This window comes from Heterocephalus glaber, unplaced genomic scaffold (assembly GCF_053883595.1).
Source record: "Heterocephalus glaber isolate CG9 unplaced genomic scaffold, H.glaber_assembly_v1.0 deba00001497, whole genome shotgun sequence".
Lineage (NCBI taxonomy): Eukaryota > Metazoa > Chordata > Mammalia > Rodentia > Bathyergidae > Heterocephalus > Heterocephalus glaber.
In genome coordinates, this window is record NW_028258320.1 from 43,325,982 (window position 1) to 43,350,996 (window position 25,015).

At 38.1% G+C, this 25,015-nt stretch overlaps 1 protein-coding gene across 4 annotated transcripts in view; it reads left to right on the top strand.

The window, feature by feature from the left end:
* Positions 1-1,260: 1,260 nt before the first annotated feature.
* The window catches only part of Lgi1 (leucine rich glioma inactivated 1), a 35,720-nt gene continuing 11,965 nt past the window's right edge, over positions 1,261-25,015 (top strand). Inside the window, exons 1-4 of one of the 4 annotated variants that reach the window (XM_004838530.4) lie at positions 1,261-1,955; positions 2,361-2,432; positions 17,149-17,220; positions 17,319-17,390. In XM_004838530.4, coding sequence (XP_004838587.1) covers positions 1,741-1,955; positions 2,361-2,432; positions 17,149-17,220; positions 17,319-17,390 — 431 coding nt within the window. In that variant the 5' untranslated portion in view covers positions 1,261-1,740. The remainder of the gene's footprint in view (positions 1,956-2,360; positions 2,433-17,148; positions 17,221-17,318; positions 17,391-25,015) is intronic. The other 3 variants (XM_087184940.1, XM_021253071.2, XM_013069862.3) reach the window with 3 other exon arrangements.

The window sequence follows — 25,015 nt, forward strand, 5'->3', positions numbered from 1 at the left end:
CCCCTGACTTCCTTGACTAAGTCCTTTATTAAAACTCCGAGGTGCAAGGTAAAGTTTATTGGTCTGGGACTGTGGTCACCACAAATAGCCTATGCATTCTATTGTCACTCTCTCGGCCATGCTGGCTCCCCACTGTGTGCATAACACAGGGCTTCCACCTTCATACATCTTTCAGTCCCCTGGGATAAATAGATCATTATCAAATATGAGAATAAGCACACTTGCCCTCCTCTCACAGAGCATAGAAAGTTAAATAAATGATTAGAGTTAGTGTAGGGGTCAGCCTTGAGAGGGGAAGGGCAAGTGGCAATGGCTCAAGTTCCAATAAGGTGTAATCACACTTTTGCTCAAACAATTCTTTTAACACTTTTCCAGTCTAAGAAGCAGGAGGAGAAAGGGCCATGGGCAGACATGCCAGGCTGGCTGTGCCAGCTTGAAGGATAGCTACCTTCAGCATGGGAAGAGGAGAAAAGGGTCTGTCTTCTTCCTCTCCCTCCATCCTAAGAGTCTTCCCACCCTCTTGGAGTAGTCTACCTACTTGAAAGCCAACATGTCTTGATTTTTGCTTCTCTAAATAAACTTTCCTTTTCTAAGAGTGCATCCTCTTTCCCATTATGTATACCAGTAATATAGCCTACCACTTTCATTTAGTTTTCACAATAATTACACACTGTGTTTCCTAGCATTCCCATTTTACAGACAAGAGAATAGTCACTTATACAATCAGCTAGTTTCCAGCGGAATTGGGATCTCAAAACCAGATTCCCTGGGAATTTCAGATTCCCAGTCTAGCATTTTCCCCCATAACAAAGCTCCTGGGCTGAGCCAGGCCTTTTTCAAAGCCCCAGGAAGCTAAAGTTGGTTGCCTCCTACTGGCCAAGAGTTCCTTCCAGGCTTCTGGTGCTACTGCCAAAGAAGGGAGGGTGTGAGAAGTGAGCAGGGTGGATCCTACTCAGAGGTGGTCTGTGCTTCTATTGCCCTCCTGGACCTGAAAGGAGGGAACGGATCATGTGCAGGGGGTGGGCGGATTATGAAAATCAATAATTCATGACAGTTGATCAGTGTCAGAAAAGTATTCACCCACATTAGTCCCCTGAAAGTCACATTCTCCATGTGTTCACGTTTGTCTTTCACCAGTGGCACCAACCAGGTGGACTCAGTAAGAAATATCAAGCCTTTAGCAGAATGCTGTAGAGAGTTTCATTTAACTTCATTTTTCCAGGCAGGGCTGGCTCAGAAGCTAGTTTTTCTTACTAGGTTGTTTGTACAATGAAAAGCAAATTCCCAGAGGTTCCTGAGATTGCCGAGATCCTGTGCAAGATGACTGCTCCCTCCCACCTGCCCACCCACTCACTAATAAGACATAATGCTGTCCTATTTTTGGAACAATTAAAGGGCCTCCCGGTGAAAGCAGAAAGCTGTTTATTTTCTGTTACATCACTTCACTTTGCCTTCGAAGGCTGGTCTGTGCTCAGTGTTTTCTGGTGATGCAAGTCAGCTCTCTTCCTCCAGCAGTTGGATCGCTCCCATCTCACAGCACCTCACAGGTCTCTTCCCCGGAGCAGTGCACTGCTGGAGCGAGGAGCTGCTCACGAATCAGCTGCAGGTCCCTGTTTTGAAAAGCAGAGATACAGAGGCAGAGGAAAAGGGTGGACTTCTATGTGACCTGTTCTTAGAGAAGACAATCACCATCCGAATTCCAGAAGCCCTGTTCATGTGTGGGGATATTTTTTCGTCTACATGGAATCAGAAAGAAGCAAAAGGATGGGAAATGCCTGCATCCCCCTGAAAAGAATTGCTTATTGCCTATGTCTCTTATCTGCGCTTTTGCTGACTGAGGGGAAGAAACCAACGAAGCCAAAATGCCCTGCCGTGTGTACTTGTACCAAAGATAATGCTTTATGTGAGAATGCCAGATCCATTCCACGCACCGTTCCTCCTGATGTTATCTCATTGTAAGGCCCGTAAGCATTTTGATATCTAATTTATGGTTTTAAAATTCCAGTGAGTGTATTTGGGGCTTTGTATGTATTGGTAGAAAGGCATGGAGAGAGAGAGAGAAAAAGACAGATTCCTCTTGCATGCTTGGCCATTTGACAGTGCTAACATTTTGCTGCATTTAGAATTTTGGATTTTTTATTAGCGGCTACTGATGTTTAGATACCCTCCACCCCAAACATTATTATGAGAAACCTGTAGCAGACTCATCTCTCTCACTTCATCTGGGAAAGAGCAGTAATTGTACTTCATCAAATAGTGTCAAAATAGTGACTATTATGCTAAACTGGATTAACATAAGGTTTGTTCTGTTTGTCTCTTTGTGTGTGTCTGTTTGTTTTTTGTATTTTATTTTCTTTCAGATCCTTTGTGAGATCTGGTTTTACTGAAATCTCAGAAGGGAGTTTTTTATTCACACCATCGCTGCAGCTCTTGTGAGAAATATTTATATCATGACTATTTTAACATGGCATATATTTGGATGAGCCTTCTAGTAAAATGAACTCAATTTTAATTTTGATGAATGTGATATTTCTGAAAAGAAAGAGGATATCAGTAAAGTGAGAGGTAGATGGGGCTTGTTTGCAACTTTATGCCAACAGTGCAGGTTGATTCTTGCAATGATAAATTTGCTAACCTCTAATGCTGTCTACTTTAATGGCTATTTATGAAGTTGTTGGAATGTTGCAACAAGGATCCCAATTCTATTCCACTATTTTACTTTCATTTTTAACTTGGAAACTTTGATTATTTTGCTCTGGAGTTTTGCATTTGTCAATACAGAGCCCAGCATAACATATGCGCTCAAGATGTTGTCTCCCAGGGATCTGGGGCAGGCTGCTACTCTGTATGATTTACCATGTGGGGAAGAAAAAAAAATGGTTCTTTCTAGGTAATTCCTTAAAATATCAATTCTCAAGAGTCTGCTTTCTAATCTCATCTAATTTATAACTAGTCTCCTTACAAGGAGGGAAAGAAAATATTAATACAGGATATCACAGAGGATTATTCTTTGCTGTATGTTTTGAGTTAGCCACAAGGGAACCACATATTTAGTCAATGCCCCCAAATTAATATTTAACTAAGAAATCAGATATCTGCATAGGCATAATGTAATATGTATAAATTATTTTGATGTGTAATGTTTGGCCATTGGAGTTCTAGTTCTTAGAAAAGTATCACATAGGGGTCGAAAAGTCTTAAGGTGTTCAGATATCAAAGGAGAGAAAATTGATTGTTGATACACTGAGTTTGGGATATCTTAACTACATGATTTAGGCCCTCAGTCTTCAGGTTTTTTGGGGGCAGCGTTGTCTTACTTGGCCATTTTGGCCATACAAGATTACACATACACAAGCAAACACCCACTGCTTACTAGAACTTAAGACATGTAGTCTTGTGCAAATTACTGAATGTTACTCAGCCTCAGTCTCCTTATCTGTAAAATGGAGGTGAGAGCATATACTTTGAAAGATTTTTGTCAGAGATAAATAAAATTAAAACTCTTGGCGTACTATATGGAAAATGATTACATGTTTTATAAATGATATGGTTTAAAATTTTTACATAAAGCAAAAACATTTTCAATTGATTATTTTGTCTGAGTGAAATCCCAAAACTGGTTTGACTATTTAAATTTACAAACTCGATAAGGTGTTTTGACATTATGTAACAACGTTGGCTAATGTCCTTCCCCTGGCTAATGTCTGAGTGACTAACAATTGAGTGGATTATTCCTAAGGGTTTTATCTGTTTGATTGATAACCAATAGTGTGCTTAGGGGAAGTGTAAGCACATCAAACAAATTCAAAAAAGATAGACCCTTTTTAGTACAGAAAGGGGCAAAGTCTCTAAATCTGGAAACTTTCCATAGGATGAGAATTTTCTGTGCCTGGAGAAATGATAAACTGTGTTTATATTGCTCATTTGTTAAATAAATAAACAGCTGAAAAGCATCTTTTTGATGTTCTAAGGCACCTAACTCCCTCCCATAGTATAGCTAAATAGACCAGTCCATAAAATTCAAAAATCTCAGTCACACAACTATTCATAATCTGACCTTAGATAAACATTAGCTATGACACAGAAAGCCTGGATTGATCAACCTAATCAGTTACCACATCTCCACTTTGTTTTTTTTGGGTGGACCCAACGACAACAAGCACAGATGCTGGACAGTGTTATAGAAATAGTTACCGGCTGCTGCAGGGTAATGTGATTACATGCATTTAGAATTACAGAGGGAAGCCAAGGGACTGGTTTTAAATAGCCTATACTGAGTGTGTGCCATGCCCCTCTGTCCCATGCTCCAAGTTCTTATGGAACATTCCAGCCTTTCTTTCTAAAAGCAGTTCAGGTTTCAGAAATAACAAAAGGGCTAGCAGTCTTGCCTTGTATGTCCTCAGTTGATTCACATTGGCTGTCCTCCACATGGTAAATTTGTGCTATACTGATCTTACACAGAATTCTCAGGGGTCAAAGTTTGTTTCTATTGCTAGGACCCTGTTCCTCGGGACTTTGTCCTCCATCCTTCCTGTCCAATGTTCCCTGCTGCATCATGTCTTCAAGAAAAGGTTAAATAAGTTCATTTTCATTGAGTAGGAAATAAACAATAAAGTTGCTATTATAAGTCATACTATGATCATAATAATTATGGGAATGCATGGGTCACAAACAAAACAGGTCCTTCTGTGGGATAGAGCTGTCCAGTGCCCTGAAAACCTGACATGGGCTGACAACTTGCCATAGGAAAATGAAGACCAAGGAGCCACCAGCCTAGATTCCACAAGCCATTTCTTGGCATGGCAATGAATTTAATGGTTTCCAGTGGCTTTTGTGACCATGAATTACCAAACTGGCTTCATAAATATGAAGAGACCAACTTTAGAATCAATTCTGTTTGATGTTCGAAGGCAGTTGATACCTTACTCTGTTATCAGAAAGGAAAAAAAAAGTCTCATTCCTATCCTTCACTTTAACAATCTTATAATTTTGTTATGGCCTCAAATGTTTTTTCAAATCTTTGTAGACAGCATGATGAGAAGTACTTTGTAAAATGTCAACCTGGAATATCAAGGAAGATAGACACAGTACTTCAAGTTATATGCAGTGTTTGGGAAGATTCTGGTGGGCTATGGCTGGCAGTTTGCATTGGAGGAAAAAAAAACCCTCATACTTTTTAGAGAGGAGAGAAAAAATTTAAAAGATCTGGTAAAAACATATCAGATTAGTTCTACAAAACAATTTTTGAAATATCATTTATGGTCTTTAAAATTTTTTTTAAACATTTCCCAAGGAAATGCATTTTATTCATGTTTTTCACAGGGATGGTTCAAAACATAACCAAAAGAATGATTATGCATTCTAGTTTGCTCTTAGTGATAGAAAGTGATACTTTTAGTGAATGCAATTTAGAGAAATGTGTCTTCACACATTGCAGCCTTGTTCCTTCTCAACTACAGATTGAAATCCCCAGTGATACAGTCTTAGGTCAGAAGTAAGATTCAAATTGAGGGTAAAATGTGGCTACATTGCCATTCACTAATGAACTAAGTTCCTAAAACTCCTAAGGGGATTCTATTTGCAGGAAGTGAATTCCAGAGGTAGTCTTAGCATCATTCTTTTAAAAAGAAAAGAATTTGTGCCAGGGATTTAGTTCAGTAGTGCTGCACCTGCCTGGCAAGTGCAAGGTCCTGAGTTCAATCCCCGGTACTGGGAAAAAAAAATTCAGTATGGCTAGAGAAAACTTTATTTAGTTCAATGAGATTTGATCTTATTTGTTTGGAACACTGAATTTATTTTGGGGGTAGGAAATAGCATTTTTTAATTAATCCACAATTGATGCATAAGTAGATAGTGCATGAGAAATTAAAAACCAAGGATAAGCAAATAATATGAACAAAAGAAATAAGCTTGACCTGAGTAAGGTTTTAACTATTTGATCCTTCAAAATATTACTTGTCCCAGGAAAACATATCCGCAGTCTGTCTTACCTTTTAAATGACTGCTTTTTCTATTCATCTTAAAAATCTAAGAAAAATTTTATAGTCTTCAAGGACCACTAAAGCCAGACTTATCGGCTATGAAGGTATTTAGAGAAATTTTTAGCAGGTTATATATAGATGAGTATGTTTTGGTTTGTATCCAGTGGATGCCCTCACAATGATGGATTGAAAATGAATATTTCAGTCATCTGGGCTATTTTATCTACATTTTGCCCAGTGATTCATAGGACTGATTTTTAATTTCTTAATTAATTCTTGTAATTGGGCAAACTGGCTCTGTACAGCAAATGTTTTTCTCTGTAAGCATGTTTGATTCTTCCAGTTTTTCAGGCAAGAAACCTAACAGTCACCGTCCTTTCTCTCACTGTCCATTTACAACTGGTCAAGTCCCCGCTTAATCAGTATGAGAAGCTGCCTCCTCCTCTCTCCCCCAGGACCACCCCTGTCTGAGGCTGCATTCACAGTTTCCACACCATCAACTTTGCTCTCAGTTCTCTTCCCAGCCATCTCTGTTAGCATTACCTCTCATCACAGCACCCTTGTGCTTGGACACTCTTCCTGGTTTCCTGGGAACAGAGAAGGTCTGAACACTGGAGCTGGTGTTAATAGCATTTGCCCCTTTCCTTTTTGTCCAGGGTATCACTTAGACAACATTGACCTGAAACCTCTTCCCATACACACAAGCTGTAGCTACATCTCATTCTGTGACCTGTTTCCTCAGCTTCTACAGACTTGAGTGATGTCTAGTTTTATTTGAACTACTTGTGTTTGTATCCATTCCATGTTTATCCTGGAGGATTGTCAATGTGAGGATCCAAGGGAAAAGTCTAAGTGTTATAAGCCCAGACATTGCTTCCTGTATATTTGTTAAATCCAATCTATAGTTGCATAGATTTCCTGCTAAAGATTCCTATTTTACTATCCATAGAAAGTCCTGTCATGTCTACAACCTTTATTAATTTGGTATACCTATCTGATTTCATATGGACTGGCAGGTTTGTCTGTAAAGTGAATTGAACTCAGAAAATGCAAAGAGATATTTGCTCACCAAATTGTAACTAAACTTCTTCAGCACACTTTTTCAGAATTTCAAAAGTAAAGCATCTAAGTCCTTCCTGAGATCCTCTGCTTGAGTTTCTTTCCTGGCATCCTGACTTCACCTTTAATCTTGTAGGTTCTTAATTTGACTGTGGAGGCTCACTGGTCCTTGACTCTCCTATGAAAGATAAGAGTTTCCCTTGTCCTGTTTGATAAGACATCCAATGAGAAATGTTCACTAAGATGAAAAACACTCACATGAAGATAATTTCCTTGTTGACTTATCTGTATCTACTTAGTTTAAACAAATGTTCATCACATAGTTGCCCGCAGTAACAAAGGAAAGCAAAGCCTCCTACCTTAGCCTACAAGTTTTGAAGTTCTCCTGGGCTGAGGTATAAGGTTGGTCTTTGTGAAGAACACAAAGATGAACAACATACCGTCACTCCCCACTGTGACATGGCAGCTCAAGATGGTGGCAATTCCTAAAAAGATAAAATATATATTGTCTTTATTTGAACCTATTGTAAAGCAGTCTTCATAACTTGTATTCATAATGATATAAAGTTGATCAGTGATGACAGTGATGCTTGTGTGTTGTTGATGCTGCAGTGAAAATGAGATATACAATGATTGTAAGGGTTTTCTATATTAGCTGTGGTATTAGCACAGCTGGCCCTGGTGAGCCAACCATGTGGCAAGTGGCAAAGAACACAGGCTTTGTGGTTAAACATGGGTTCCAATGCCTCCTCTCCTGCTTACTAGTTGTGTGATTGGGGCCAAGATTAATACAACTTTGATATCTGAATGTATAAAATGAGGAATAACCATGGTCCCTATTTCAAAGAATTATGGTAAGGATTAAAGGAAACAATGGCACAGTTCCTGAACTCAATAAACATTAGCTTTTATTATAGTAGCTGAAAATCACTTTAATTTGAACTAACAAAACATCAGATTAGTATCTGGTTGTAAAATATGGGTTTGCCAACAATCCCAGCTTTAAGTTTTGTGGTTCTTCACAGAAGTCTCTATCAGATCCTGCTGAGAAAATATTCCCTTCAAATATTCTCACAGGAAACATGGGCTATTTACCTTTAAAAAACAAAATAAAACAAAAAATAAGCCAGACTTAGTGGTGCACACATGTAATCACAGCACCTGGGAAACTGAGGCAGATGATTACTTCAAGTTCAAGGCCTGGGCTACACAGTGAGTTCAAGGCCAGTCTGCACTACAAAGCAAGACCCTGTCTCAAAAAAACAAAAACTGTATATATATGTGTATATATATATATAACATTTTATATATATATGTATAAAATCTAAAATATGTATATGTATAAAATCTAGCTTCATCTTTATGAGTAAACTGACACCACATTTTGTGAAACATGTTAGATTTTGTTTAAAATAACTAACACTGGCCAGATTTCAGATGAGTGACCCTATGGTAAAATAGAAAGAGGCCTGAACTAGAAATCAGGAGGCAGGGGTGGAAATTGTCCATTAATGGGCTGTGTGACCTTGGTTAGGTCACAAAATATCACTGGCCTCAATTTTTATGTGCATGAAATACCAGAAATGGAACAAACTGTGGTTTTCAAATCCAAATGATAAAGAATAATGAAGTATTAAGATAATAAAGGAAGCATTCCAGGGACAATAGCATACACCTGTAATCCCACTAGCAAGCTGAGACAGGAGGATTGAAAGTTTAAGGAAAGCCTCAGCAACTTAGACTCTATCTCAAAATAAAAAGGGCTGGGAATGTGGCTTAATAGTACAGTGTTGCTCAGCATGCATTAGGCCCTGAGTTTGATCCACATTACCATGAAAAAGTAAAATAAAACAAAAAATAAAGGAAGCATTTGGGTTTAAGACAAGAGAGAGTGGTTGTGACTGAGGCAAACCAGAGAAGATATGTCTTACCTAAAAATTATACCCTCAGCTCTAGCTGATCACTGCAGATGAGAATGTAATCCATGGACATAGGGCCTTATCTTCCCAGTTTTCAATGAGAGGGAGAAATTTGAAAGCAGATTTTTAAACAAGATACAGACCAAAAAAAAGTTAATTGTCATCTTGGGACATCACATTCAATTATATCTAAAGGCTCTCCCTATCTTACAGTTCTATTATATTATATTCTGCTCTACAGCGTTACTTCATTGTCATATAGAAAATTATCTTGTTAAAGATATGGACAAATTATATCAATATTAACAAACCAATAAATTAGAATATTAATCTAAAAAGCCTCATAATACAAAATTAGCTGTTATAAATAAGTTATTAAAATAATAATGTAATTTCCAATTTTCCAAATGGTCCAAAAGGAATTTACCAGGCCCTTCCTATTGTGGCTGATGATAAAAGAATGTTTCAATATTTCTCCCATGGGGCAAGGATTGGAAAGGAATTGTTTACACAGCAAGTGTTTGTCTATGTAAAATGAGATTAACAAGCAATGCATCTCTTAGAAATACAACCTAAACTGCATACATATAAATAACTCTTGAATTAACAGAAAATTCTCTGTGAAGAGCCATAGATTCTTCTAGATATGCTTCTATGGCTAGATTTCTGGACCTTCTTTGAGAATTACCTTCACTGCTGGTTTATGAGCTATGTGGTAAAAACAGGCAAGGTTGGGCTGGGGATCTAGCTCAGTGGTTCCGCTGCCTGCCTCACAAGTGCAAGGTCCCAAGTTCAATCCCTGGTACCGGGAAAAAAAAAAAAAAAAAAAAAAAAAACAGGCAAGGTTTGGTTAGGGGCATTGGTCACTTTTGTGACCTGAGGCTAATCACTTTATATATGACATTTTAAATTTCACCATCATGATACTTTTTAGATACTTATGATTATTTCCATTTTACAGATGAAACACTGAGTTCTGGAGGAGTTAGGAACGTCCTCAATATCATATCCCTAATAAGAGCAGAGATGGAAGTAAAACCCTTATCCTCAGTTTTCACCACTTCTATTTTACTTCCTCCTGAATGTGGATCGTCTGGCTTGACTTTGCATAGTTTTGCTACCAAAATCAAATCCCCTCTTAAGGGGTCAACCTTTGCCGTTAACAAGGCTATTCATGGGAATGTGTCCTGATTCCTGGAAACAATGACTGAAAAGGAGTTTCAAAAACCCTTTGAGAGTGGTAGCATTGCTGGCAAGGACATTTAGTTTCCCTAGGTTTCAACTCATTTGTATGTGTAAATTCTGGTCTCCTTGCTTCAAAAAGAGACAGGAAAGGAAAAGAAAGGAGAAAAAGGCCTTATTTACTTAAAAGATACACCTTAGACCAGTGTTCTCTGAACTTGTGTCCAGGAGAACAGTTGTCCCAAAAGAATAGAGTTCTGTGCTCAAAAACATTAGGGAAAGTACACGTTCTATTCCTGCTTGGCTATTCACAATGTACTTTGGCATGAAAAAAATCTCTGAAATTATTTAAAGTTGTTTATTTTTTTAATCTCCTAAAGAATATTGGTTCTATGGAACATACTTTGGAAATGTATGCATGTGGTATTTGTTTTATTTATTAGCTTAATTATTTGCACTTAACTTTGTTCTAGAGAAGCTGGATAAAGCATAGGTAGACTGAAGGAACCCTATCCTAGCGGAGGCATTAACTATCTATTGCCATATAAGGAACAACTTGAAACAGTTTTTGTTAGTGTGCATTCATTGATGTGGTTGGTATCTGGGTAGGAGTCAGGCCTCACAACCAGGCTATCGACCTGATCAGTCAGCTTGGCACTCACTCTTCTTTAGGGACCTCTCACTAGATACTAGATGCTACATCTTTTAGAAGAAATAGATGACTACTTGCAGTTCATTCATCAAAAGTCTCCTAAGCTTCAGTGTACACGCTCACTATTTTTATCTGAAGCAAGTTTCCTCACAGCTATTTTCTAAGTGTCTAAACAAGCATTTGCCTGGTTTTGTGCCATTGAACATTCATTTTGTGTAGAACTCAATAATTAAATCATTCCACTACCAATAAGGCTGGGAGCCTGCATATTTAATTCCCTTTTGAAGAGTCTTGGTTTATTTAAGAACAGAAAAAATTTGTGTAGTTAAGAACTCTGCCATTTTTTTCTGCATGTGAATCTCTCAACCCCTTGAAGGTCTTATATTCTAGGCAATATATTCTGGGAAATATTGGACAACATAGTTCTGGGTTTGCAGCAGATATTGGGCAGAGCTGACGGGACTAAAATGAGGAAGCTGGCTTCACTCATAGCCATTAACCAGTCAGGGGAAAGACTATGCCTAAGCCTGGAATTCCAGCTCTGTCACTTACAAGCTTCTAATTATTTGGGCTTTGGGGCTAAAGTGCTGCTACTGATGCAGAGATGTGACCTACCCCTTCTATAGGCAGCTAGATGTTGGCAGCTGGAAGGAGCAACTTGGGGTTAGCAGACATTTTACAGCTCATATCCTGTACTCACAAAACAATATTAATGCTAAAGTTATAATATCTTTTTTTTAAAAAGACCTATCATCAGGCTGGGGATGTAGCTCAGTTGTGGCCGGCCTGTCTAGCAAGTGTAAGGTCCTGAGTTTGATCCCAGGTACCAGAAAACAAAAGACCTATTATCAATGGAGGATTTTAAGAACATTATTTGAAACAACTGCCAAAAATCAAATATGCACTTTTAAAAATTATTACATACCCAAACTAACTGGATGCTTCACACAGAAGTAAAGTTACATTCTACCTGCTTTCATTTTTAATCAGAATAAAAACAAATGATTAAGTACTAAATTCAATAAATATCCTTGAGAATCAGGAGAAAATCAACAATAATGGAAACATAGAAAACTGGATTAAGAAGCAGTAATAATAACAAATAAATCCAGGATCTGACCCTCAGGGAAAAAAAAACCAAAACAATGTCTCACTTCACATTATACATAAAAACAAGCCCCAAGTCTTAGGACTAAAGAAGTCATGATTTCATAGAAAAAGAAAAAAAATTATAATATTGCATGTAGGTGAAAATGTGATCAGACAGACATTTCCATACTCAGAGTTGGCTATAGTATTTGGCAAAGTTACCACTTGAAAAAAAAAATCTCTAATCCAATGTGATGCCTTTAGAAATCTGTCTTGTCTATCATAAAGATTATAGATAGGAAAATATTTATATATAAGGATAGTTATGATAGTGTTTATGATACTAAACATTGGAATCAATAATAAAAAATTCAAATCATTGTATACCCATTATCCAAAACTGTTAAAGCTATATCTGTTAAAACTGTATTATTGTTGGATGTGGTGGCACATGCCTGTAATTCCATGTGAGAGGCTGAGGCAGTAATCCCAGCACTTGCCATGAGTTCCAGGCCAGCCTGGGATACATAGTGAATTCAAGGCCAGTCTGAACTACATAGCGAGACCTTTGTCTCAAAAATAAGCAAACAAAAACTATATTAACCAAAAATTATCATGAAAAATTGTTCATAATTAAATAAGCAAATGAAAAGTATATAAAACAATATAAAAATTATCTCAACTTTACAAATATACATGTGTAGGTATCTTATATGTATTATGTATATGCATATCAGTGTCTGTAGGTAGTATAATGATGTTATTTATTTATTTATTTTTAAGCTTTTCTAAATTTTCCAAAATTTCTATAGTGATCATGTATTATTCATAAACAGAATACACCAAATTATATTCAAAATTTTTAAACATTTTTCTTTTAAAAATTGATATGATCTTGACGTGGCTTTGAGACTACTTACACTGGTTAATTGTTTTCAAAAAAGGATTATTATTTAATTATCTCTTAAGACCATATGAACTGAGTAAGGTTATTATGGCTATTCACCAGAATGTGCACATTATGACATTATGTGACCTGGGGGCCTATGATAAGAGTCACCCAGCATGTGAAAAGGGTGCAGGACTCAGGGTCTTGGTCTCATGACCTAGAACAAAGCCTTTAGTAGTCTTTGGGATCTTAGTTTTTTCCTACCAAACAGATAGCAACTCTTCCTCTACTACTTTCACAGAGTTCTCCCAAAGACCAAATGAGATAATCCAGGCAGGATGTTTTGAAATGTACGTTATTATGAAGACAATAACTGTCATTTGAAAATGAATTGTGCCAGCCTGATAGTTTATATATACGGTCTTTCTAAATCTCCTTCCTGGTAAGGGAATATATACTCCCTCAGTTGCAAAAGAGAAAAGCCCTCCTTACTTCTTTACAGGCCCCTTTCTTACTGAATTCAAAAGTGCACAGCCCTTGCCGGGATGGGGGTACAAATAGGTCAGGGAACGTACCTTTGTCTATCTTTAAATTTTAGGGGGAAATTACCTGGCTTTTTCTATCCTTGAGAGGAAATGGCAGTGCCCTCAGATGTTCTCATAGGACCAGGGAAGAGGACAAATTCTACATGACTTCTCTACAAATATAGGATGTCTCTTAGCAAGTTTGTTAAGCCTACATCTCCAATCAGTGTGACAAGATCATTGAGACTGCACATTGGCCCTCATGAACCTCTCCATAACACTATTGTTGTGAGGACAGCTGTAACATTCGACTAGTAATTATTGCAGACTCTTGCTATATGTAGTTATGGAGGGCAGGAAATCCACAGTTCCTCCATGTCCCACAGCAGTCAGATTGTGGAAAGGAGCAGAGGCCATCACAAGTAAAGGAGGATATTTTGACTGACCTAGAAAGCTTACTACATTCACAGTGGCTGCAGATGCATCTTACGGGGAGCTTTGAAATAGCCTGGACCACGCTCCAGGTATAGAATTTAACAAGAATTCTTGAGGGTGGGACTTAGGTGGTCAGTATTTTTTAAGCTCCCCAGGTGATCCCATGTGCAACCAAGATTGAGAAGTACTGGGATAGGATCTAACACAAATGTAGGCATCACCCTCTATGCCTGCCTTCAACACACTTCCCTTAGTGAGGCTCCTCCACATTCAGCTCTCTCCTACATATTCCCTGCACACACTTCTTACTTGCCATGGACCCCACTCAGCCCTCAGCTCCTCTGCAGCCTGGCTCCATTTTCCTACACAACAATGAGTATCATCTTAGCCCAACACACTGTTTTGAATCAGGCTACTTGGGCCATAGGATGCTGCCTGACCTAAAGACTGGCTACTCTGGGGAAACAGCTGAGTCTTTTGTTCCCTAATAATTCATGAGAAGGGACACACATTTTACAGTATAAAACACAGCTACCCTGGCCTGCCCAAAATCTATTGTATGTGAGCACCATTTCCCTCTACAGAACTGTAGGATACTTGAACATACTTGGTTCAGTCATAAATCATAATATTGAAATTAAACATTTCCAGGAATCCATAAAAAATTAAAGACGAAGGTTTTACCCTCTCTATACAACATGATGTATGAGTCTTTTCAAATATATATATATATATATGTTAATAAAATGGAAAGCCCACTTAACTAGATTTAGAATGCATGTATAATTTTACACATCCTTGTCCATAGAAACTACAACTGAAATGAAAACTAAAGGACTATGATATTCATTATTATCTTAGCCAGAAAAGTTTTTTAGTTTTCATAAGAAATTTTTTATTAAAGTATAATCTACATAAAGAAAAGAACACATATGATAGGTAAACTTCTTAATGGCTTTTAAAAAACTGAATACCTTTGTAATCACTGCCCAGGTCAACCAGCCAAACATTAGCCAGGCATGGTACACACCTGGAATGCCAGCACTCTGGGAGGCTGAGGCAGAAAGATCAAAAGTTCAAGCCCAGCTTTGGAAATTTAGTAACTTAGCAAGACTTTGTCTCAAAATAAAAAAGGGGTGGAAATGTAGTTCAGTGCAAGGGCCTATGTTCAATTCCGAGTACCGGAAAGAAAGATACATAAGAAAGAAGAAGAGAAAAAAAGAATGAGAGGCAGAGAGGAAGAAAGAAAGAAGGCATTATCACCACCCGAAGACATTCCTTGTCTCCCCTTCTAGTTAGAACTGGCCTCCAAGAATAACCACTATCTTGAGTTCTATCAGCACAGATTAGTTTTACTTGTTTTTGTTCTTTATATAAGTGCAATCTTATGGTATGTAGTTTATTGTGTTCTAGCTTCATTCCTTCAAATATTCATTCTTATTTTTGCACATAATTTTAGCCAGATGTTTCAGTCCTTAAATCTAGTTCAATAAACATTTTTTCATTTAAGAACTGTAATCAGAGCTAGGGTTACAAAAACAAATAATGAAAAGGCCCTGCTGTAAGGAACATTCAATCTAGTAACCTAGTAACAATGGGAATTTAATGTAAAGTGAATCCTTCTTTGTTCAGCAAATATTTATTCAATATCCCCTCTGGGACAGGCACTATGCTAGGGATAAGCAGTGAACAAGCAGACAGAATTCTAGTGGAAATCCTTCTTTTCACTTCTGTGACATGCCTGTGCAGATTATGTCCACTAACGTCCATTTCCCTCTTCATCTTTCATCCAACTTACCATAAAGAGAACTAGCAATGAAAGCTATTTCTTCTGGTTACTTAGAGTGTAATGATGAAATCTCCAGTCAACTATAGGGCAATTTACAAATCTTTGAGCATGGGAAGTACTTCTCTATATGTATTTCTGCCTTGCTGAAGTCTGGCTATGATGCTGGCTATGCAGAATGAAACGAAAACCTGGAGCCTATAGAAGCCTTTGGAGTCAGCTTACCTTGGAGTAAGGCTGAATATTCTATTGTTTTCCAGAACCATAAAGTGAGAAGAAACCATTACCAAAGTGGTAGCAAAATTCATAAACCTTTAAATTTGTTTTAATTACTATAGGCTTTGATATGCCTCCAATTCATTAGTGTTGGTTTTTCAGAGCCTAGTGAATTGCTTGAGTAAAAAGCTGTGATATTAGAGGGAAAAGGGATAAGAAGAGAATCCCACACCACTCCAGGAATGGTAGTTTAGAAAGTAATCCAAGAGAGCATCTCATTTTGCTTGTTTGGTTCATCCTCCCACTTCCATTTTCATTGGAAAATTCCAAGTATATATAAAAGTTAAGATAATAGTAAAATTCACTGCCATGTACCCATATTTCAGTATCAAAAATTATCAATTCATGCCTAATTCTTCTCTAATGCCCTGTTGTTCTCCTCCTCTGATTATCCCGAAGCAACCCCAGATGTCAAAAAAATTACTCTTAAATGTTAGAAAGTGAGATCTCCTAGTTTTAATCCTCTTAGTTAGCAAGCTCAGAGATGAAGTCACTTAGCAAGTTAGTGACAATTATTTTTAATCTTTAAATGCTAAAAGTAAAAATTACAAGCTTTTAGTAACAGAATTAGTATTGTTATGTTATTATTATAGAATACACAATTCTATCATTTGATCTAGCAGTACTTCTTTCAAGCCTTTCATTCAGAAAAGTGGCAAGTTCCCCAAAGAGTTTAACAGGGTGTGGGGACAGCTAATTGATGTCCTTTTTCACCAGAAATTTTGAAACCAGATCCCTTTGGATTTTGAAATTGTGAATAAATTTGTCCAAGTAAAAGTGTTTCTTTCAACTAGTTAGAAATAAATGGTCTAAGATTCTAAACCTCATTGTTTCCTATCCTCATTTTGTCTTACTTTCAAGGTCAGTCGATATTCATCAAGCTAGTCTCAGTGACCTGTCTGAGATAAAACACAACTGGGCATGCAGCTGAATATTTGTAGGTTTCCTAAGATTAAAATCCCAAAGCACCATTAATTCATCCACCAGAATGTTCCAGAGGTTTCCAGGGCAAGTGGAAAAGGTTGTTAGTGTCTCTGTTGTGGAAACATCCAAAAGCTGGTTTGTCTGCATCTGCTGTCATACCTGCTTTGCTTGTATCTCAAAATGTTACCTGGGGCAGATGGTAGCCATGGTTGTAAAGAATGGAGCACAAGCACCTTTAATGAGTATTTGATGAGAAAGTGATTAGGACTAAGAAAAGCTACAAAGAGTGTCTGCAATAAATAGCACTGTAGAAGACAGACTTCCAGGTATTTTTCTGTGTACAACCCCCACTCAATTCTCTGAAAGATAACAGTAGCAAAAATTGACAATCTGTCAGTTTGACAATTTTCATTGTATACTTTTTCTGGGCAGGTTATTCACATCAAACTCCTTTGATGTGATCAGTGATGATGCCTTTATTGGTCTTCCACATCTAGAGTATCTGTAAGTAAAATGACATTTTTTTTTTCACATGATGAATCAGGACAAGTACTCTCAGGTTCCAGGCAGCTGTCTGATCAAAGTATTATGACCTATTGCAGATTCATAGAAAACAACAACATCAAGTCCATTTCAAGACATACTTTCCGGGGACTAAAGTCTTTAATTCACCTGTAAGTATGAAGGTTGCTATTACTTTTTAAGTTTGCCAACAGATAATGCAAGTTGATCACCTGTGGTTAAAGTTCCTATTTTATGAGCACCCATGAGAATTTAAGAACCCAAGTGATTTCTCTTCACACACACTTGCCTTTTCTCTCTGCCGTCTGTCAGCATGTGTTCAGGAAATTGATTACTACTACTATTTTTAGCCCAAACCATCCATGATTAGAAAAGCAATCCAACACATAGAAATTGTGTGACTGAAATAACTTTTTTATTATCTACAACATTGCTCACTTCATGGATGATTATGGGTTGGCTATATACTTTAGTTTAAGATTAGCTTTTTTTCTGGATAAACCTTGACTTTATATACTTTTAAACCTAAAATAGCCATGAGCAATGTCTACCTAGTACCTGAACAAATTATTTATAAGTGAAATATTTAATTATTCAGTGTATGAGCAGAGCTACAGTAGTTATTCTTAACAGGGGGCAATTTTGTCTCCCAGGGAACATTTGGTAGTATCTAAGGACATGCTTGCCTGTCACAACTTGGGGATGTAACTGGCATCTAGTGAGTGGAGGGCAGAGTTGCTCCTAAGTAATCTACAGTGCACAGGACAATCTCTCACAGCCAAGAATTGTCTAGTCTAAAATGGCATAAGGGGAAGGTTGAGAAACTCTGAACAGTGTGGACTGTACTGTTTCTTTTAGATCCTTCTCCCTCCTGTGGACACACATAGATACAGACAGAGACATAGTCATAGGCATACACATACACGTACACACACAGATATATTTTTAAGGAAACTAGAAAAGCATGGGAAGAAATGACAGTAACACATATTATGTTAGCCGTTAGGCTTTACATCAATTTTCATTTAATCTTCTCGATAATCCTGTTAAGTAGACACAACAATTCCTATGTTAGAGATGTAAAAACAGAATCTTGAAGGGAATATATAAGTAGTGAACTGCTGAGTTATGGAATTGCAAAAATACTGACTCAATAGTTGAATTGCCCTGGCTAATTACCCATCTTATGACTATTTCTCAAGTGTTGAATATATGTCTCATTATTGCTAAATAAAGATGCAAGGGGTCATTGTCATCCCATCAACCTTAATCTGCTCTATCAACATACTCATTTCCAGGCACCAGGATGCATCAAAGAATAAAGTGGACAGAAGCGCTCTACCCTCCTGCACAGAATGGGAGAAAATGTTCTCCCTATCTCAGTAGAAAGGAAGGAAGAATGGGGCATGGTGAGGACAGGAGAGGGAGAAAGAAAAAATCTGTATAACACCATAGGGAAGAACACACAGTTTGCTTGACAAGAGCCCATTGTGTCCATCAAATGAAATGGAATTGAAATTTGGGTGAAAAATGAAGCCTCTTCTTTAGTGGTACAGAATCTATAAGTAGAGAAAAATGGTTTGGCATGTGCTATTTAGAAATTTCCAAGCTCAAGGGAAAACAGAGGCATGAAGAAAGGCATGATTCTAAAGGGAAAAAGAAGTCCTGACTGTCTAAACCAGTGGTGGAAGTGGAAAGGAATTGTGTTGGGGAAATGTTGACTGAATAAATATGATCCTTAGATTTTCTGCATTTTGGTCTAACACTCATTAGTTTGACTCATATTAGACTCTTTTGATCTACAAAAATGGTAGTGCTATATGGTTTGTTCTAAATAGTTTCTAGAAATGTGACTTATACTTTATAAAGAATAGGATCCATAAAGATGGTAAGCTCTAGGCCCCCCAAGGGGATCTCATTCTAGCTTAAGGGTGGTAAACCTATGGCATGCATGTTGTTTTTAAGACAAAAGATGTTAATGTATGAGTTGTTGTTTATTCCCCTAAATTAAAACCTCATATTCAAGTTTAATTGCAGTGTTGGCACTTTGCAATAGATAAGTAGGTTTAGGGTTGCAGTTTGGGCACTCATTTCTAAAAGCTTCACCATCATTGTTCTAGCAGAAGAAATTAAACAAATACTTTCTCAATGAGAGCCTTTGTCTCCACATTTTATTCTCCTTCCTAATTAAGCTATTTTTCAAGGTATATTTCCTTCCTTCCTTTCTTCCTTTTAAAGAGAGAGTGGGCAGTATTTGAAAGCCAAATGTCCTTTTGCCTGCTCAGTACATTCAGTTCATTTTTTACTATTTTACTGCTTACAAATAAACCCAGAATTTGTTTAAACCATTGATTTCCTCTTTAAGATTTTTGGCTTGAAAGTCACTTTTCCCCACCTCTGGCTAGTTCTTCCCAATAGAAAGGCAAACATCTCACCCTCTAACCTGTACATGCTGATTGGAGTTTACAAAGCTATTTCATGTTCTTGACCTCATTATAGTCTCCTAGAAGTCTGTGGAAGAAAAGAGCAATAGCATCACCTTGGTGATGAATGAGAACATTGAGGTCTACCTTGAGTTGAAGTGGCTCACCAGTTAGTCAGCAGTCACCAGAGTTTCCCTAGGTTTTCACTTTCCTAGTGATGTCCCTACCATGTCTGTTAGAGCAGGACCAGGAAGCTCTTATTGAGTTGACTGGATCCTTCCTTGGGGCATGACTTGAACAAACCTGACTAGAGAAGAAAGAGATCCTGAAGACAAGAGCCCTACCATTGTTGCTCTCAGTCTCCAAATGCAGATAGTTGTGATTAGATGCACATTGTTAGATTGAAATGGTTCCCACTGTGACCTAATATTAAAGCTACTCCAAGAAGACAACCTAAGCTTAGTCCTTTGCTAAAGAAATAATGAACTTTTTCATTTTCTAATACAGTAAACTTATTTTTCAGTAGACTTATTTTCTAAAGAGACAAGAGCTGTCTTTACAGACAATTGAAAGATACTATATATCAGTGATGGAGAAACTTTTGGAGACTGAATGTCCAAACTGCAACCCAAAATCCACTTATTTATCCCAAAGTGCCAACACTGTAATTAAACCTGAATGCTTGGCTGCTGGGGCAATTCTGGGGTGAAGCGGCTCTCTTGCGGATAGAGAGGGCTCTGAGTGCCCACTGTAGCACATGTACCATAGGTTCCCCAGCATTATAGATAGATTAGATAGAGCTAGAGCTAGAGCTAGAGCTAGAGAAAGAGATAAAGATAGAGATAGAGATGGAGTTAGAGATAGAGATAGAGATAGAGATAGAGATAGAGAAGAGATAGAGATGGCAAAATCCTTTTCCTTCCAAATTAGCCCTCAGAAAAGGAAGAGTGAGTGAGCTCCTTATAGGTAAATCCCTAGAAAATCTGTCAATTCCTGGGGCTAAATCTCAATTATTTTTTTCTGAATCACTGTTCTAATATTATGCATCCATATTAGTTAGATTTTTCTTACTATAATGAAATACCTGCACCAAGCTAACTTTATGAGAAAAAGAGATTTATTTACCATGCTGCTTTGGAAATTTCAAGGGCATGGCACTAGCACTGGCTTAGTTCTGGCAATGGCCCTCTTGCTGGCACAGTCCTGAGATGGCATCTAGCGTCATGTGGAAAGATGCTGGAAGCACACACTTCTGTCTCTGTGTCTTATCTCTATCTCACCTCTTATAAAGCCAACAGGATGCAGTCAACACTAATGACCTTATCTAAACCTTGTCATTTTCTAAAGGCTCCACTTCTAAACTCCATAGACAGATTAAGTTTTCACCCTCTTAGTGTCTCTAATATATGATGCTGGGGGTTAAATTTCTGCATGAGTTCAAAGGGACAGATCACATTCATGTTTAACATAAGTCATCGAATGGTTTGTATACTTCACAAGATCTGAGTTTTTCTGTCATGATATATTATTTTTGTAGTCATAAAGTGAATTTAAATTACTTTATAGACAATGATAACAAAATCTCTAAACATTACTATTGATTTCTGTTAATACTCATTGAGCTTTTTTCCCTTGGGTGCCACATAAATGTCACTGTAGTTGTGGCCTGCTAGAGCCAGGGTTATTTGTATGAGTGTATAAAGATATTTAGGGGAAATTGTCATCAATCTGTACATGTTGTGAAGGAGCTACTGGCTGATCAGCCCTGTAGCGGTACAAAGAATATATATAACAGTCTTCAAACTCAGGATGCCTATGTGGCCCCAATCAGTCAGGCAAGATGTCTTTGTTTTAGCTTTCACATTGACATATATGTAAAGAGGTAACATGATGTAGAGGCTGAGGGGAGATCGTCTGCTACCAGATACCTAGGTTCAAAGCCTAGGGGACCTTGGTCAGTTTCTTTAGCCTTACTGTGACCCAGACTGCTCATGTGTAAAATGGGGGTGATAACCTGTGAAAATGAGAGTGAGGGATAGCAAGGTACTCAGAAGTACCTGTCTCCTAAGGTTGATTTGAGGTTCAATGAGTCAATATCTGAAAAATTATTAGAACACAGCCTAGTATGCAGTAAACACCCTTGTGGAGGAAGAAACTAGAACTCACTGCCTAACCTGGGTCAGGACTCCTAATGCTGCCATGTACTCATTCCCTTCAAACATTTCATATGAAATCAAAATAACTGCACTTCAATGCTGGAAGTTCAGTAAGACACAAACCTAAGCTGAGAATCTGCATTGCAGGGATGCTGGGAGCACCCCAGATGGCTGTGGGTGCTGCTTTCTTAGCAGCACAGCTTCATGGCACTGAAACAAACATGTTGGTTGAGCCAGTCTGGTCTGCCTTAGAGATAAGACTTTCCAGTAGGTTCCATAGCCATAATCAGAGGTTTTCTTGGGTAAACCATCAGAACACCAAAGTGGAGGAAATGGTCATCATTTCTGTCAGAAAAGGATGGCAGTCTGCCCTTGAGAATGCTTGCTCCTATTCAACTAGTTTCAGTTGAGCAATACCCTAGGTGTTTTAAAGGATATTTCTCAAGTAGACTCTGAATTGAAGTCACACTTTCAAGAGCCACCATGTCACCTTGCAATAATCACCACAGTGAGCTGAGGGAGGAGAGGGTATGCTGTGAGAGCAGGCCTACATTACATGGTGGTGGCTGGCAAGGGTAATTCACAGGGCTTTGCACTCTCTCCCCAAGTCAATATCCTGGCACAGGAGCCTAAGGGAAACAACCACTGCTTTTTCCTTTATCAGTTCCCTTCCTCTCATCCACTCCAGACTGCCTCATTCATTTATTCATTTAAAAGTATCTACAAGGGCCAACTCTGGGCCAGTCACAATGCTAGGCCTCGGGGATACCGTGGAAAGAGAAATATTCATGCCATACTCATAGCTGAATCATCCTTGAAAAAATTAACAGTGATGAAATGTTTTCTCAAATCTCTCATTGCTCTTGGTCTTCAGGTGTTAATTATCAAATCAATGAAACTCAGATTTGAAGATATCAAAACAGAAACCCAGAGAGGTACTAATGAACTAAGTGATGTCAGGAAGTTCAGCTACAACCAGTTTTACAAAGGATATATCACATATTTCACCTGCTACGCAAGCGTAAGGACCCAAGTTCGATCTCCGGTACCAAAAAAAAAAAACCAAAAAACAAAAACAAAAAACAACAAAAAAAACATATTTCAAACAGACCTTCTATTATGAAAAGGAGTAATATTAAGTCATTGCACTGTGAAGCTGAAAGAGGGGTACAGGAAGGACAAAACTTAACCAAAATATTTTTCTTTCTGATGGCAAAACCCAAGGGAAAAGTAGAATCTAAAGTATCAAATGACCCTAACAATCAACCCCCAAATAACTCTAATCTTAATCCAAAAAGTGCTGTCTCAGTATCTTTAGATGTTTGATCAACGTAACAGAGACCAAATTTCATTTTCTTCACCCTTTATGTGTAACAACCAAATGGTAAGCCACTATGACACAGCCTTTTCCTTCCTAGTGACCCTGGCCTGGTACCCTTGGCATCATTCTGCTCTGGAGAATCTTCCTGAAAGCCTCAAAACCATGAAGCTTTCTGGAGGTTCCAGTTCTTCCTCATTGCTCGCTTTCACCAAGCAGAGAACTCATAGCATAGGCTCCATGCCAGGCTGACTATGGTCCCCAAACTCCCCAGAGAATGAAGGCTTGAAACCATGTGGGAATTTTGGAGGAAACAGGTAGTTCCATCCTGCAGAAGGTCTTGTGAAAAATGTTTGCCTGACCTGACCACTCAGACATCTGAGTGCTGACCATGATTCCCACACTACTTGTATGGCTTTGGAGTCTGATGAATGCAGCCAAGTGATTGATTTAGAATGACTCATCCTCAATAGACAGAACCATATATTTACTAAGCAACAGGGTCTTTTTGAAAAGTTAATGCCATTTTTCATTTCTTCTGACTATAAAATAATCATACATGCTTACTAATAAAAAAAAAACCTTACAATCCAGACACTTCCATAGCAAAATGAATGATTCCAGTAAACCCAATCCAAGATGTAACCTCAACCATTTTTATATAACTTTATAGGGGTTTCATTATGCACTTACAGACATGTATCTTTTCTCCTACACTCTAAATGCTATTACACTCTACATACTATTCTCTGTGTTTTAATTCGCTTGAGCATCACTTCATGTTAAATAATAAAGAACTACTTTATTTTTTAATTCACAAAATATTTCACATTAAGTATAAATCATCATTTATTTACACAATTCCTTATTAATGGACATGAAGATTGTTTCCAATTCCTTGCTGATACTGACAATGCTTAATCAAGTAACTTTCCTAACTTATTAGTTGGGCTGAAAATATTTCCAGTTTCTCTTCCTTCACTTGTGAACTGGCAAATTCTCTTACTTGGCCACAGCTAGGACACAGCTCCTTCCTTGTAGGTCCATTTCATATGTTTCACCTTACCTTGCAGGTTCTGCTGAGCCCCTTCCATATCTAAGGCATCATTCAGTCCCTACCACCAGCCTGGACTAGAAGGTGGCTTTATATTGGGACCCTGTTGCAGTTTTTGCAGAATAATTTCCAGGCTCTATCAGTATTGCTTCCCTAAATCATTCTCTGCCCAAGCCCCTCTGCTTGCTTTCTGTTCATCCATATGTGACCTCCTCTCCTCACTGGGTCCTTCAGAGACTTACGGAACCTATCTGAACTTCATTTCCTAGGCCTTTGTCATCTAAAAGCCTTCCTCTTGTTTCTGGGTCTTACTTCCTCTTCTTCTTGCTTCTTTTATAAGTCTAAGCATCCTTCACAGGACTATTGCCCACTAAACCTAGACATGAAACTCTACCTTATCGCCTTTATGAGCAGCAAATTGTGAATCAGTATTTCACTGAGTTTTGTGCAGTAGATCAGCAAAGTGTGGGCATTGAATGCAGTAAATCCATCAAGCCATTTCTCTCTCTGGCACTGCTCGTGCTGTCTTACTCCACCCCCAAAAGCCTCTGGTTCAGAGGTGAGAGCCCTTTGTAACAAGAAGTCAGCAAGAAGCATAATGCCTCACTCCACAGCCAGGCTGGCTGGCCCTTCTCTCCCGTCTCCTAATTCTTGTGATTAAAAGTCCTCCATCTTATCATACAATAACCCCATCTCTGCCAGAAGCCACAAAGCTCTAAGTCTCTACCCCTATCTTGACAGATGTTTCTGAGGTTAGTCAACTTTAGATATGTGAGACCTAGAGCTCTACTGCTTTGGGCAGAAAATGAAACTTCCAAATTTGGCA